Here is a 16,707-nt window from a genome sequence, read left to right on the forward strand (position 1 = left end):
ATGGGAACAAACGAATGCATGAAGAGAGAAAAGTGCATCTGAGGCAAGACCAGACTGAGAAATATAAAACAGAAGCAAGAAAAAAATATATAAAAGACTATAAAACAAAGGAACATCAAGAATAGACAAATACAAACAGAGAATAAATTCTAATTCAGACCCAAAACTCCCAAATAGTGAGAACACAAAATCAAAGAAAAAACAGAAAAAAAGTGAAAAACAGTGAAAACACTCAGATTAAAATGACCATTTAAAAAGTTACACATCAAACATACAAAAACTGAGAAACATTAATATAAATATTGATGAATCTTAATACTTTGAAGAAATGAACATGGATTGTAATTAAAGCCGAAAACAGATAAATTTAGATGAAACAGTAATATTTGTGAGGGTGAGCATCTAAACTCGGGTGACTTCCTGTTTCTGTGCAGATCACATAAAACAGTAATATTTCTGTGCATCTAAACTCACTTCCTGTTTCTGTGCAGTTCCACCCGTCACGCAGACGGACTGTTCACCAGCGGCTACAGCCGGCTGCTGAGTCAGCTGACAGCGAAGGATTATCTGGAGTCCCTGATCGCCAAGAGAGTCAAGTATGAAGTTATCTCTAACAGTTAGAATAAACCTTGTTTCTGGGCCAGAATATTCTCTTTTTGTCCAGTTATTTTATTACAGAGGAAATAAAACGCTGAACTAAATGTTTACAGAGTCTAAATTTTACACGCTGGTGAATTCACTGAGATGTTTTCTTCTGATTAAAAGTGTAAAAATGAGGACATATCACTTCTGTTGTGTCAGCATGATTATATTAAGTTTGTTAAAAGAATAGTTATAGGAAACGCCTGAATAGTGCAGCTCGCACATTATCAGTGATGAACCCGGGGTCATTCAGGGCATCAGACACCCCTGGGCGACCCAACCGGGGGCACACCATGGATAACCCTCTTGATCCACAGCCACCTTGAATTTGCACACAGTGGACCATCTGATAGTTGCCTCTCCAGACTTCTACCAGCTCAGTTATTCCCAGGGGACTCTTAGTTCCAGCAAAGTTGCTTAAAACAGTCCGATGTTTGGTCTGGTCTGAGTGCTCTGGAAACTTCAGCTGCCTCCCAGATTCACCTGGAGCTGCCAGTCAGAAGCTGGAGCTCAGACTCCAGTTCAGATTCCAGTTCAGACCTCACGGAGGTAACTCACTGGGGTAACTGAGGCTTCTGCCCTGTCGAAGGTCATGTTCTGCCCCGCTGGGGGCTCATGTTTGCTCTGCTGGATTCTTGTGCAGACGGTGGTAGCTGCAGCACTCGATTGGGACACCACCAGTACCTCCCTCCATCCCAGGGTGGGATCCCTAGACACAGCAGGCACACGGGAGTTTCTGTTATCTCACAGTAATGCAGGTGGGAGGACTTTATCAAAGAATGGATCAGGAAATTGTGGTTTGGTGGTTCTGACTTCCAGATGTCTGTCCAGGGGATCTTCCAGGTAGATCCATTGTCCCAGTTGGTCACAGCTGTCCTGCTCCACACCCCTGGATCAGCTGCCTTTTCCCTTTCCCTGTGGTTTATCGTAACGGGGTGTTGTACAGTTGCCATGCCCTGCTTGTCCCACTGCTACAGATCCAGCCTGGATGCTATGATGCAGCCTCCTGTGGCCACTACTTCCTCCTAGTTCTGACTCCTAGGTGTGCGTAGGAGACTCAGATGTGAGTCTCTGTACAGTGGCCCCACTTGGCTCTGAGGACCTTAAACTTCTCTGTCAGGCTGGAGAAAGAAAGCTGCAGTTTGTTGGTGTTCCCATATAGGGAAATTCTGCTAATACCCTTAGACACAGAAACTGGCTGATGTTTCATTCAAAGCCCTCCAAGATGGTTATTGGGACTTTGTAGTCTTGGCAGGACGCTATGCTGGTGTGTCCATGTCTTCACCTGCACTGAGAGGCCAGACTTGTCCAGGTTTTCAGCTCCATGAGCGTTGACTGGAGCACTGCGATGTTTCTCAGGACGGCGTCACACATCTTCCCCAAACTCTTTATGGTTATCTGACACTGGTGGAACTGGGACTCCATGAAACTGGAAGTGGTACTTGTCCTCTACTCTCCCCTTACTCAGGACCAGGGACCATCTGCATTTGAGTGGCGTGAATGTAATTCTCACCCATGTTATGAGTCTTTCCAGCCCCCGAATGAGCCAGCAGCACCTTTGCATTGATGTTGTTGTAACCATCAGGGCTTCCATAGGGTTAAGGTTAGAGGCTCGAATAGGAAGGTGGTGGGTGCCGGATCTGGATGTGGGGGGGCTGCATTTCACTTCCGCTGCCTTGACAAGCGTTTTCATCACAAGAGCAAACCACATCACTGAAATGGTCCGACCAGGGATGATGCTTTCCCTAGGCTTTGCTGATATTGTTGATCCAGAGACAAATCTCTGAAACTACTGTAGCTGTTCCACAAGTCATATGATCTTCTCTGGAACTTGGTATGCCATCAAAGTTTTTGTCACCAGTTTGAGTGGAACGGATCTCTAGGCGTTCGCCTGGCCAAGCAAAATGGCCGACAGGTCTCCTTGGTTCTCCCTTGGGTGACCACTCCTGTATGTTCGATGCCGCCTGGCACGACTTCTGTCCTGTGATGTCATCATAGGGTAACCCTATAATAACCCTCCTCAGGAGTTACTCAGTCTGCTGCTTAGCAAGAATCCTGAAAATAATTTTGAACACTGGGCAGAGAGGTGGTACAGCAGAACTGCGTGATGTCACTTCTTGCCTTCTGCATGCCGATACAGCTTGGCTACCCCCCCCCCCCCCCCCCCCTCCGCACCATACAACCCTGGTGATTTTCCATAACCTCACCAGGAGTTTCGGGCAATGTTTACACACTTTGGATGGCCCTCCATGTGGCCCTAGGACAGCTCTGAGCGTCTCCCTGACTCCTGCGAAGCGAAGGTAGGCCCTGTGATGCTAAACTGGGTGGAGGGAGCGGGGGTGTAATCAGCTCTCTGCAGCGCTGCAGATCTTCCTGCCACAAACTGCCACTGGAAGTGTCACTGAGGTGTCGGTTCCTTTTCTCTTCTAGGCATTCAAAGGTCCCACTTCACTTCTGCCCGAGCAGCTGTTCGGTGAATCCAAAAGACTTTGTTATAAAAGATTAGATTTAGATATTTATAAGGTTTTAAACTGACTCATAAGACAGTCAGACTCCATCACATCATTCTAATCCCAACTTAAAACTCACCTATTCAAACTGGCATACTCCCTATAACTGGACTCTGTGCACTTCTGTTGTTTCGTGTTTTTATGCTTTTATTATTTTCTAATGCTCTCAATTTTAATGTAAGGTGACCTTGGGTGACCTCAAAGGCGCCTCGAAAAATAAAATGTATTATTATTATTATTATTACTTTAAGTTCCTTTAAGGACATCTCGATGTGCTGCAGGAGACCAACAGGAGGCCAACCAGCTGTTTGCGCTGTTAAAGTAACAAAACTTCATTCATTTCAGAGCTGATCAGTGTTTCTTGTCATCGTGCCAGTTTTGATTCTGTTTGGGGATTCATTGTTTTGTTTTTTTCAGTCCTTCCTGCCCCTGGGTGTCTTATTTTCCAGGTGCTGAGCATAAAGTCCCGTCTCACCTTCTGTTAGTTTGTCTTTTCTGTGTCTTTCAGCCATGATCAAATTCTGAATTTGACTAATTTGGAATTTAATTCATCTGATTTGACTTTAACCCTAACCCTGTAGTTTGAAATGCCCTGACATCACATTTGTTGTGAATTGGCGCTTTATAAATAATACTGAATTGAATTGAATTAAGATTAAACCAGTGAGAAAAAGTAAACTGGAACATGGAATTCCAAAAGACAAAACTTAAACAAAAACAACCCTTTTACATGTTATTTCTGAGTTGGTTTTAGGTTCTTCTGAGTAGATAATAAAAAAAAAAACCTGTTTCTTTTGAAAGTGCTTTGTTGTGCACATCTCTGATTCTGATTGGGTAAAATACACTTTGACAATCTTAACCACATGTTCACACTTTTCGCTTCAGAATAGCTTTTATTGGCACCAGCAGGGAGTATTTTAGGGGTTCGACCTCCTGACATTCAGACAATAAATAACGAAGTCTCAGTGTTCTGATCAAACAGAACCTGAATGTGACAGGGTGTGTGAGGATTCTTCTTCTTTTAATTTTTGTATTTTATTGTTAAATGTTTTTCTTGGTAGCGGTGACCTGTCTGCTGTCAAACGCCACTCTGACGCCATTTTCACCGATGGCTACAGCCGCTTTCGCAAACAGATGGCGGCAAAGAAATACCTGAATGCCATGCTGCAGGGAAAGAGAAGGTACACCGTTACAATACTCCAGAAAGAATAAAATAAGCTGTGGATGTGAGGAGCTAAACATGTGGGAGTTTCATAAAGAAATACTCCAGAGTGAATAAAATAAGCTGTTTCACAGACAGACCAGGATCTGATCACTTTCCTGCCGGTTTTAATTCATCCAACGACCAACCAGAGGAACATATCGATACATTCTGAAGTTATTTAAGGAGAAAATGGAGCTCAGCTTTGTGCTTTCTTTGCAGTGCTGAGGATCCTGAACTGTTGGAGGTCCTCATGAATCCAGACTCCAGCTCATCCCAGTCTGTGGAGGACTCTGTGCTCCAGGACATGATCACTCAGCTGAATCTGGTGGGTCACCTTGGGCTCAGGGTTTCAGAAACATAGATGACTTGTCCATCATTTCGGTTATTTGTATGCTATCATTAATCAGTAAATAAAACAACAACACACTATAAACTAGCTGATTATTGCATCTGCTCAGGGCTGTGCTGATCTAAAGTCCCTGTGGAGGCTGGTTGTGATGCTGCTGCCAACATCCGGGCTGAATGTTAGTTAGAACTGAACTAAATGAACCTATAAAGACCAAAGTTTCCACAAAATAAAACAGAAATAAAATACTTATGCTTCTCTGTTTGTTTACCTGTATGTTTATCTGCTTGTTTACATGTGTGTTTACCTTTGTTTATCTGTTTGTTTACCTTTGTTTATCTGTTTATTGATCTGTTTGTTTATCTTTGTTGATCTGTTTGTTTACATGTTTGCCTTTGTTTACCTGTGTTTATCTCTTTGTTTACCTGTTTATCTTTGTTTACCTGTTTATCTTTGTTTACCTGTTTGTTAATCTGCTTGTTTACCTGTTTATCTGTGTTTGTCTGTTTGTTTATCTTTGTTTACCTGTTTGTTTACCTGTTTGTTTACCTGTTCATCTTTGTTTACCTGTTTGTTTACCTGTTTATCTGTGTTTGTCTGTTTGTTTATCTTTGTTTATCTGTTTGTTTACCTGCTTGTTTATCTGTTTTTTTACCTGCTTGTTTACCTGCTTGTTTTCCGGTTTGTCTTTGTTTACCTGTTTATCTCTTTGTTTACCTGCTTGTTTACCTGCCATCTCTGGTGTTTCCTTTAGGCTCCATGATGTTTGCCAACCTGAAACAGGACCTCACATCTTAGGCCATATTGATTTTATCGTTTTCCTTTTGGACCTTCACTGACAGCTGGAAACCTTTTTCTGCTCAGGTTGTGCATTGATTTGTTTACTTTGTTGATAAGGAGTTTGAAAACATTGAATAAACTGATCTGGTGAAACTGAGTCTTGTTCTGTTTCCTGCCAGCTGGAGACCTGATCTGTGATCAATAACTGATCACCTATAATCCCGTCTGAGCCCTGCAGAATGTGGGAGATGAATAGAGTTTCCTTTCATGATTTTACTTCAGGAAATCAACGAATGATTGTGTTCTATCTGAAGTTGTTTTATTTATAGCTGTGGACCAAAATAAAAAGACCTGTTGGAGGGAAAATAATGAAATTACGGATTTAAATCAAACTTTGATCAATGACACCAACTGGAGCTGATGGTGATCAGCCTCCCTTTATCTCAGCTATAAGGATTTACAACATCTCAAATCTATGTTTTTAAACTGATTATTAAGTTTTTCCTGTTTCAGAAGCTGTAAATGCTTTAATGTGATCCTGCAGAGCTGCCTGGATGCTGATCTTATTCCAGTTCCAGGTCAAACTAAAGCTAAAAAGCTAAAAATCTAAAGCCAAAAAAGGTAAAGCTAAAAAGCTAAAGCTAAAAAACTGCACCTGCAGCAGGAACATGGATAACGTGCAGAGTTATTCTGCATCACACAGTCACGTTCTGTTATCACAGTTATTTGCACAGAATCAAAGTCCACCGAGCCGGCTGATATCACAGGTCAAAGGTCAAAGGCCACCCCTACAGAAGAACCGATTCTGCCGAGGCTGCAGAAATGACGAGAAAGATTTTCTGAGGAAGGAACCTGACTCAGAGGAAGAGAGATTTCACAACGAGCTGCAGCGAAGTCGCAGGAAATTTACTCCGAAAAATCAACAAACTTTCTCCCGAGATAAGACGAACTGAGACGAGGTTTGATCCGAATATCTGGAGACATCCCCACGCTGCTGCTGCCGAGGGTGAAGGCTGAAGGCTGAAGGTAAAACCTGCTGAGGGTAAAACCTGCTGAGGGTAAAACCTGCTGAGGGTAAAACCTGCTGAGGGTAAAACCTGCTGAAGGTAAAACCTGCTGAAGGTAAAACCTGCTGAGGGTAAAACCTGCTGAAGGTAAAACCTGCTGAGGGTAAAACCTGCTGAAGGTAAAACCTGCTGAAGGTAAAACCTGCTGAGGGTAAAACCTGCTGAAGGTAAAACCTGCTGAGGGTAAAACCTGCTGAAGGTAAAACCTGCTGAGGGTAAAACCTGCTGAGGGTAAAACCTGCTGAAGGTAAAACCTGCTGAGGGTAAAACCTGCTGCTGCCCCTCCTGTTCAGCTTTTATAATCTTTAATGTTAGTTTATTCAGAATCAGAATCGCTTTTTATTGCCAGGTATGTGGACACACACGAGGTATTTTACTCCGGTTACACCTCACTCTCTTTAATGCAACAAGTACAAAAAATAGACAAAAAATAGACAAAAAATAGACATGGAACAATAGAAGAATAGAATAGAAAAATACTTCATTTAAGCTAAAGTATAAAGTGCAAATTGGTGCATGGTGCAAGGATGGATAGTAAAATATAAATATAAATTCAGAGTTCACAGTATGGTAGGATGGATTATTCAGGAGATGAACAGATATACTGAAGTCTGGTTTTAGCTGTTTAAAGCTGCAGTCTGCAGGATTTGTTGTTGTCATACGTAAAGTCCTAATTTTTGGCATTAAGAGTTTACATGATCTATCAGAACGCTTGAAGTTGAAAACGGTGACCTCCGTTGTCGCAAAATGCAAGAAATGCTGATTTTTTTTAACCGAAAAAATAAAAAGTTATTCAACTTCCTGTCCCGCCCCATCAAAACACATGAGAACTCGTGCACGTAGACGTGCACGCCAGATGCGCGTACACGACTCCTCATTCATCAACTCACCTGTCATTTGCGATCATGGAAGACACAGTAAGTAGACTAGCCCGTAATGAAGTTCAATAGTCCAGATAAATAAGCGTGGGGACGAGCCTACCTTGTATCGCGCGTGCACAATCGGTGATTGACAGGCAGCAGAGCCCAGCTCATAACCTGATTGGTTACCTTTTACCGGTCCGGTCTGCAATTTTGTAAACAAACCTGCTGGCTTTGGAGGGACCTAGCGGGACATATAGGGGACCTAGAGAACTCTTTTTTTTTTTGTATTGGGGTATTTAATGTACTACTTTCAGAATCCCCAGACAGTTCCAGGCATTATGCTTGAAAAAGAGTTGCAGACTGCAGCTTTAACACAGAGACAGCGTGAGGGAAGAAGCTGTTCCTGTGTGTTGTTTTGGCGTACAGAGTTCTGTAGAAGGGAGGAGTTTAAACAGTTTGTGTCCAGGTGTGATGGGTCTGCAGAGATGTAACCTGCCCGTTTCCTGACTCTGGACAGGTACAGATCCTGGATGGAGGACAGGCTGACACCAATAATCTTCTCTGCAGACCTTAGTGTCCGTTGCAGTCTGTTCTTTTCCTGTTTGGTGGTTGATCCGAACCAAACGGTGATGGATGAACAGAGAACAGACTGAACGATGTAAAACTGGATCAGCAGCTCCTTTGGTAGGTGGAGCTTCCTGAGTTGTTCCCTACCTCTGCTGGGCCTTTCTGATGGTGGTGACTGTGTTGGTCTCCCACTTCAGGGCCTGAGAGATTGTGGGGCCCAGAAACCTGAAGGTTTCCACAGCAGACACTGCTTTGTTAGTGATGGTGATGGGTGGCAGAGTGGGGGGGCTTCTCCTAAAGTCCACTGTCATCTCCACTGTTTTTAGCGTGTTCAGCTCCAGATTGTTCTGACCACACCAGCAGACCAGCCGTTCAACTAGGGATGGGAATTGATAAGATTTTTACGATTCCAATTCCATTTTCGATTCTGCTTAACGATTCGGTTCTTTGTCGGTTCCCTTATCGATTCTCATTTGGAGAAAAAGGACAACAAACCGGTCGATTAGCATCAACTTTGTTTAGTTTAGAAGTAACACGAGTCATGACCTCACAAACCCAACAACGGTGAGGTCCACATTGGTCTATCCTGGCCTGGGTAATTTAACTCTTCCTGCTCTGGTGAAAGGAGAAGCTGGAGGTAGAGGTGAACTGGGGGTAGTACCACCAGCCTCTGGCTCTGAGCCAGTCAGGCTCTGTCTCTCATGATTTCATCTAAATGTAATGCCTGAGAAGGCATTCATTTAACCTTAACCGTTACTAACAGCAGCTTTTACAATCAGGCAAATGGTGCTAACATGATAGGCAGTGTTTGTTAGTTAGTTACCTGCAGTGTTAGCCGAGGACATGCTAACGTTGCTAACGTTGCTGGGTTCAGATTCACCAACGTTAGTCCGGAGCAAATCGAAAACGCGACATTCATTCATAGTTATTGCATGTTGGTAGTATTTCCTCCCTTTGGTGAAATATTCACTTTGCAAGTTGCCCTATTGTGGTCTTTTTTAGGGATGTGTAAACAAACTTTCGAGCGTTTGTACCGCTTGGGCGCCATGTTTACTGTTGGCTGCTGGCTGCGCTGGACTCGCCACACAACGTTGCGTGGTGACGTCATTCGCGCCCACTGGAATCGATAAGGGAATCGTTTTCAAAATCGCCAAACGATTCCAAGGAATTAAAACACTGGGAACCGGTTCTCAACAAGAACCGGTTTTCGATTCCCATCCCTACGTTCAACCTCCCATCTGTAGGCAGACTCATCACCGTCCCGGATGAGGCCGATGACTGTTGTGTCATCTGCAAACTTCAGGAGTTTAACAAACGGGTCTCTTGAGGTGCAGTCGTTGGTGTAAAGGGAGAAGAGCAGTGGGGAGAGTACACACCCCTGGGGGGCTCCAGTGCTGATGGTCCGGGTGCTGGATGTGATGCTCCCCAGCCTCACCTGCTGCTTCCTGTCAGTCAGGAAGTTTGTAATCCACTGACAGGTGGAGGAGGGCACAATGAGCTGGGTGAGTTTGGTGCGGAGGATGGCTGGGACGATGGTGTTGAACGCCGAGCTGGTCCACATACAGGATCTGGCGTACGTTCCTGCAGGGTCGAGGTGTTGCAGGATGTAGTGCAGTCCCATGTTGACGGCATCATCCGCTGACCTGTTTGCTCGGTAGGCAAACTGCAGGGGGTCCAGCAGGGGGTCCAGCAGGGGGTCCAGCAGGGGGTCTGTAATGTCCTTCAGGCCAACACAGGTTGTACAGGACTCTGTCCCCACTGCTGTAGGCCTCCTCCTTGGCCTGACGAAGTTGCCTTAGTTTTCAGTTTTGCAGAGATTTTTCCATTATTGAAATTTTTATTGATTGTTTGATCATCAGTGTGATGACAAACAGGTTCCATTCGTTACTGATTCCAAACTGTGGGACTGGACACCTGAACGCACCACAGTTTTTACTTCTCCGAATATCTCAGTAAAATGATGTGTTCAGGGACAAGCAGTATCTACCAGTTTGGTTGCAGCCATCAGTTGTTGGATGTCAGACAGTCCCTGAATGTCTCACAGCACTCATACAGTCAGTGTTGGTGTATAAACCGTATTTATTTATTCTGACGGTCAATTTCTGCTCAGGTTAGTGATGTCACAGCTTTAAGGAATTAAACTATTTAAAATAATTGTTCCACATTAAAATCACATTTATAGGTTTTAAATCTTAGCAGCTAAGTTAGGAAACAGACTTTTGATGTTGTTACAGTGTTCAGGCCCCTGAATGCCTCTTTATGTTTCCTGTTTGATTCATTTAGTTGATGTTATTATTATTATTTTTATTATTATTATTATTATGATCAGGATTCACATTCTCAGAAACACTCAACGCTCCATATCTATTTTTCAGACTCACACCAGCAGCTTTAAACCCTCGGTTCAAACAACTCCTCCTCCAGACCAGCAGATCCTCCAGACCAGCAGATCCTCCAGAACAGCAGATCCTCCAGACCAGCAGATCCTCCAGACCAGCAGATCCTCCAGACCAGCAGATCCTCCAGCAGATCCTCCAGCTGACTGATTCCTGGGAGGAAGATGGCCGTCAGTTCCCCCAAAGACAAGTGAGTAGAAATATTTAACAACATGTGATGGAGCTTCGTTATTAACTCATCAGCATAAAACCAACACTGGGAACTATATCCTGAAAGTCCAGGGAAGTTTTAATGTGTAACATTGGTGCTCAGGGTTAACTGTTATTGATCGATTGATTGATCGTCTGGTATTTGAACACAGAAGCTCCATTAGAGTCATTTCTGGAGCTGCTGAATGTTTTTCAGGGTTAAACCAGAAGTTGTTTTAACCGAAGGATTCATGTTGGGTTAGGGTTAGAGTTTATATCTCTGGGTTAGAGGGTTTGGCTGCAGGAAGATAAGAAACCGCCTGCAGCTGAGAGATAAACTGATGCTGAAGCCCTGCCCCCCCAGAGCTATAAACAGAGAACATGCCCCCCCCCCCAGAGCTGACTCACCCTCTGACCCGCTCCACTGACACTGATGGGATAAAATCACCTCCTTTTTTAATGTTCTCCTTTTTAATGTTCTCCTGCAGATACTTTGCTGTGTGGCTGATTTTCTTCATGCTCGGCCTAGGAACGCTGCTGCCATGGAACTTCTTCATGACTGCGACCACGGTGTGACATCACTTCCTGTTTCTGTCCACACACCGTCTCATTCACAGAACCAGCCTCTGCTTTAACACAGTGTGCACAGTTAGCTACAGTTAGCTACAGCAGCTACAGTTAGCTACAGTGAGCTACAGTTAGCAAAAGTTAGTAAAAGTCTGCTGGTCACAGGCTTTTATTTTGTAAAAGTCTGTTGCTCACAGGCTTTTATTTTGTAAAAGTCTGTTGCTGTCTGCTGTGGAACAGGAAAAGAAAGTAATCGGCGGATCCACCAAGCATGGAGAAGGGTACGGAACTTTTAAGGCGGTAGCATGGTTGCCGCGTCTGTCACGGCGGTGTCGCACCGTGACGTCAAAATGACGTTTCAGGTCTGGCGCTTCCCTTGAAAAGACGGCGCAGCGCGTTGTCGTGCACCAGTCGATTTTTGGAACTTGGCGGCGCCGAGCACAACGAACCGGATGGACCGATGTGAGACCGGCTCAGTGAGGAGGTGCGTTTGTACAGGCAGCTGTACGGAACTGCAGTGAAACAGCACAGGGAGCACGTAAACTCCCCAAACTGGTGCACAGAGATGGGCAGAACTTTGGGGAAAGAGGGAGAGTTCTGTAAGAATGTGTGGAAGAAGCTACGGAACAGATACGTGAAGGCAAAGAAGAGGGCAGAGACTCTGTTGATGCCGGGGGCTTCAAACCTTCACCTCTTTTAACTGAATTAAAATATTAAAATGATCCGAAAACTGCAGCAGTATCATTAATTACAGTATTCTTGCTCTTGACAGCGGCATTGTTTTCTTCTCCACTTTCGTGGTTGTAGAGTAGAGGTAACCTTCACGTAGCAGCGCCACCTCTGTGACGGAGAAAATTGCAACTACTGGCGCAACGACTTGCGCCACTATATAGGGTCCTATGGCGGGCACGAACTCGTGACGTCATCAACACCGCTCGCGCGAGCAGACGCAGCAACCATGCTAGAGCCTTTACTCGGCCATTTTCATTTTAAAGTTCTTCCAGACGCCGGAGTCGACAGAACCAAAGTCATCTGTAAACTCTGCCAAGTTGAATTGTCTTCTCAGCGTAGTAGTTCCAGTCTAAAATATCACTTAAAGGCAAAACACACAACTGATAGCAGCAAGTCATTCAAGGAAACAGACAGTGGAGCGAGGCTTCTACATAAAAACTACAGAAAGATGCTGATGTTAAAAGTGTGTTTGCACAACAAATGTTATGGCACTTTCATTCATATGGCAGCACATTTACAATAAAGCTAAATGCTAAAAGCTATACACTCCTTTTGGATTCATTTTTGGATTCTGCGTACAAATGAGATTAATCGTGATTAATCAGGGAAATCATATGATTAATTAGATTAAACATTTTAATCGTTGCCCGGCCCTGGTATTTATGTGTTATTCCAGTTCAGGGGTGGGGGGTGGAACCTTTCCCAGCTGCCATTGGCTGAGAGGCAGGGTTAGGGTCTGTATTGGGGCCACTGCAGGAACATTTCCACCCAAACTGTGTTGGTTTCACTGGGTTTGGTTCATTGGTTCAGCAGGTGTTTCCCTTTGTTTCTGCAGTACTTTACCAGCCGTCTGAAGGACTCTTCAGCAGCTCATTCATCAGCCAATCAGACGGAGGAGGCCGGTGACCGGCGCAGTGTCCTGGAGGCCAAATTCAACAACGTGATGACGCTGTGTGCCATGCTGCCGCTGCTGCTGTGCACCTGCCTGAACTCCTTCCTGCACACGCTGTAAGTGCTCCGTCACAGCAGGGGGTCTCCGAACCCCTCCAGGTCATGACCTTTATCCTTTTTTCCAAATGTGACTCATCCTTGTCCCTCACACCAGAGAGTCAATCAGACAGCTGAGATGAGCCTTTGGTGTTTGTTCCAGAAATCTTTCATGTCATCATGGTGACCTTTAACATTTAGCTCCAGAAGTTTGAGACATACTGAGTGTAATGTGTAATGCAGTTGGCAATTCATATTGTTTAGTTAAACCAAGCTCTTTATTAAAAAAGACAGTACAAAAGTAAACCGCAGGAGTTGTCTCAGATACAGGCGTCTGTGTTGGTGCCGGTGAAATGCAGATAGCAGCTGTTGCCTCAGCTGCAGATTGCAATGCCAGTGTCGGTTCTGAAGCCTGCGGGATTGGAGGATCTTCGCTGACCTCAGCAACCGAACACTCATCGGTTGCACAAACCGAGTCTTGAGGAAAAAAAAAAAAAAAGTGAACATACGAAACGCATACACGTAACCGCATAGGTGAGACACTGTGCTAGCCTTCCAAAACAGCGTTGTTTGCTAGCTCACTCAGAACAACTTACATGAGACACCTGTGTAACTTTTTACACAAGTTAAAGACTGAACATGTATTTGTTATGATATAAAACATGCATTTGTTAAGATATAAGCGTTGCACCGAGGGGATAAGAACAACACTTACCATTTCCCATCGCCTCCAACAAAGACGTCGCCGAATCCACGCCGTTCGCCGGGCGGTGCCCGTAAATGCCGTCCATTTGGTCGAACCACTTCCATGTCTTTCGGTTTGACCCACTCCGGCTGTTGTGGTCCTTTACCTGCCAGTAATCACTCTTCAGCTGGTCTCGGCACTGCTGAGAATTCCGGTGATAGCCATGGGTTAGCCATCAGCTTGGCTATCTCCTGGAACACCTTCTCATTTCGTGTCGCTCCGTCCAGTTCCTTCTGTATGCGGTCCTCGGCCACCACACACAGAAAGGTCTGCACCTCGCTCACTGTCCATGGGTTGGCTTTTCTTCTCTGGTCTTCCATATTCGTAGTTCTGTTTATTCTCTGTTGCTCTCGCAGGTGTGTTTTCATACATGGCGGGTGATTATTTAAAACTCCCCGAGCTTCGTCGCGTGTATGACGTAATTTCACCTGACCAATCAGTGGACAGCACTGATCACGTGACGTTTCAGTATTGGCTTGGCCCGACTAGACCCACCTCTGAAGCAGGTACTAGCCGGTACTAAAAATCGTAACGGGTCCCACCTTCAACCTGCGATGGAAAAGCTCCGAATCAGAGTAGAGTCGTACCGTGTAGAGCCGTACCGTTACGAAAATGTTCGGTGGAAAAGGGGCATTACTGACTTCAGCAAAGTGCACTCCAAGATTTGTGCCTGTTTTTTAGTAATTTCACAGACACGTTTGTTGGAGGTTTAAAACTGATTACCAAAGTCTGGGGTCAATCTTAGTCTGATGAGCAGTCATATATTTCTGTGTGTAAACAGAGATTTATGAGGTTCCTAGGCGAGTCCCAGCCTCCAACCAAAAATATAGACTGACAGATATTTTGAAGTAGTCGATGGGTCATTGGTTGGTGAGTTAGGGGCTACAGCCAATGAGAGCACAGGAGATGGGTCATTGGTTGGTGAGTTAGAAGCTACAGCCAATGAGAGCATAGGAGATGGGTCATTGGTTGGTGAGTTAGAAGCTACAGCCAATGAGAGCACAGGAGATGGGTCAGGGGGCATCAACACGGTGAATCCTGCAAAACAACAATAACAGCCTAATAAAAACAAACTCCTCAGGAGACTCAGCAGAGTTTATGATATATTTCCCTCATGAGATAAACAGTCCTCTAAATCAAAGCAAATCAAGCTTTATTTATAGAGCACTTTTAATTCTAATCTTTGAGAAGATCTTGTTATTATTGTGGTGTTCTTCATGTGGGCCACACTGTTCTGTAGCAACTCACAGGTCTTTAAACAGGTTCCAGAACTCATCCTTTAAACATTTGTAATCAAGTTTAATTTATTAACTTATTTATTTATTTCATGCATTTAGAAAAAGACCCTTCGTGGAATTGCCCCTTTAATGTGGTGGAGGGGTTTGAGCAGTAAATGAATGGCTCCTGATCAGGCCACTGCAGAGCTGGATGACGAGTTGATCATTTGAATCAGGTGTGCTGGAGGAGGGAAACATCCAAAACATGGAGGGCAGTGGGTCCCGAGGGCCAAGTCTTTGGGGCATTAGCCCCTGGTAGGGTCTCCCAAACCAAATTGGTCTGAGGGGTGTCAGACTAAGTGCAATTCAAAGACCTTGATGGAGCGGCACCAGTGCAAGGCTCTAGTCACCTCGCCTGGGAAAGGGAAACCAGGGAACCCCCCTGGACCCAGGCCTAGGGGAAGGGTTGACAGTGAGCACCTGGTGGCTGACCCTAGGCCAGCTTGGAACATCTTGGAACATCTGGTGGAAGCCCCTGTCTGCAAGGTCTTCAATTCACGCCTCTGGGAGAATTTTTCTCACAGGTTGGGGAATCTGAATGGACCAAGTTCAGGAAGCCCATTGTGGACGCGGCTTCCAGGAGCTGTGGTCTGAATGTTGTCTGTGCTTGTTGTGGTGATAACTGGAGGACCTTCTGGTGGATGTCAGCTATGAGGGAACCTGTCAAGCTTAAGAAGGAGGCCTTTCGGGCTTGGTTGTCTTTCGGGCTTGGTTGTCCCAGGGCTCACCTGGAGCAGCTGACAGGTACCAAAAGGCTAAAGTGGCTGCTGCATTGGTGATTGTTGAAGTCAAAACTCAGGCGTGGGAGGAATTCGGCCAGGCCATGAAGATGGTTTGCCTTAAGGATGTAGACACCTCAGAAAGGGAAAGCCGCGTCCATCCCAGGTTGGGGGAAGCTGATGGGGTAAGAGTCGTGCACCACCTTGGCAGCTGTATCTGAAGAAGTTAAAAAGCCTCCCATCGGTAATGTGCCAGGTGCTGAGCGCTCTGGACATGGTGAGGTTGTCTTCAATGTTGCATAGAGGTCTGGGACAACGCCTGTGGAGGGGTGGTTCCCATTTTAAGGACCCCCTTACAGGGGTGTCACACATCCCCAGGAAGGTTTGCTGCAGGGTGTTGGAGGAAAAGTCTCCAGCTGATGGTTGAACCTCAGATTCAGGATGAACAGCGGAGCAGATCAGGTCAGAGCCTATTTCCTGAGGAGGCTCCGGTCTGTGTAACATCCTGCTCAAGGTGTTCTACCAGTTGGTGATAGCCAGGGTTAGGGTAAGGGCCATCTTCTTTGGTTTGGTGTGCTGGGGCAGCAGGCTGAGGGCAGCAGACGCCAAAAAGATCAACATGATCATCAGGAAGGCTGGCTCTATCCTGGGGGTCCCCCAGGAATTCTATGGGGGGTCCCAGAGTCTCTTTTACAGGCTCTTCAGTTCCTGTTTACCCAAAGAGCTGTGTCCACATTCTTTGTAATAAGCTGAGCTTGTTTGTGGTGCCTGTTGGACTCCACCAGGCTGCCCCTTCATGGACAGGATCTGGAAGTATAGTCAGAGAGGAGGGCATCTGGTTTGGAAACCTTACATCTATCCTTTTTGCAGATGATGTGGTTCTGTTGGCTTCTTCAAGCCATGACCTTCAGCTGCTCTGCAGCGGTTCAGCTGAGTGTAAAGAAGCCGGGATGAAAGTCAGCTCTGCCAAATCCGAGGCTATGGTCCTCAACCAGAAAAAGGTGGAGTGCTCCCTCCAGGTCTGGGATGAGTCTCTGCTTCAGGTGGAGGAGTTTAAGTATCTCTGGATCTTATTAGTGATGTTGATCGGGGCTCCGTCAGCAGTAATGGGGGCGC

The 16,707-nt window shown here is 45.3% G+C and overlaps 1 protein-coding gene across 2 annotated transcripts in view; it reads left to right on the top strand.

Moving 5' to 3' along the window:
• The first annotated feature begins 6,379 nt into the window (after window positions 1-6,379).
• Window positions 6,380-16,707, top strand: part of LOC142378157 (equilibrative nucleoside transporter 1-like) — a 44,887-nt gene continuing 34,559 nt past the window's right edge. For both annotated transcript variants that reach the window (XR_012769592.1, XM_075462385.1), the window contains exons 1-4: window positions 6,380-6,508; window positions 10,355-10,565; window positions 11,053-11,134; window positions 12,699-12,871. Coding sequence is in view for 1 of the 2 variants with exons in the window: in XM_075462385.1 (XP_075318500.1) it covers window positions 10,540-10,565; window positions 11,053-11,134; window positions 12,699-12,871 (281 nt within the window). In the remaining variant the exon portion in view is untranslated. The remainder of the gene's footprint in view (window positions 6,509-10,354; window positions 10,566-11,052; window positions 11,135-12,698; window positions 12,872-16,707) is intronic.

Source organism: Odontesthes bonariensis, chromosome 4 (genome assembly GCF_027942865.1).
Source record: "Odontesthes bonariensis isolate fOdoBon6 chromosome 4, fOdoBon6.hap1, whole genome shotgun sequence".
NCBI lineage: Eukaryota > Metazoa > Chordata > Actinopteri > Atheriniformes > Atherinopsidae > Odontesthes > Odontesthes bonariensis.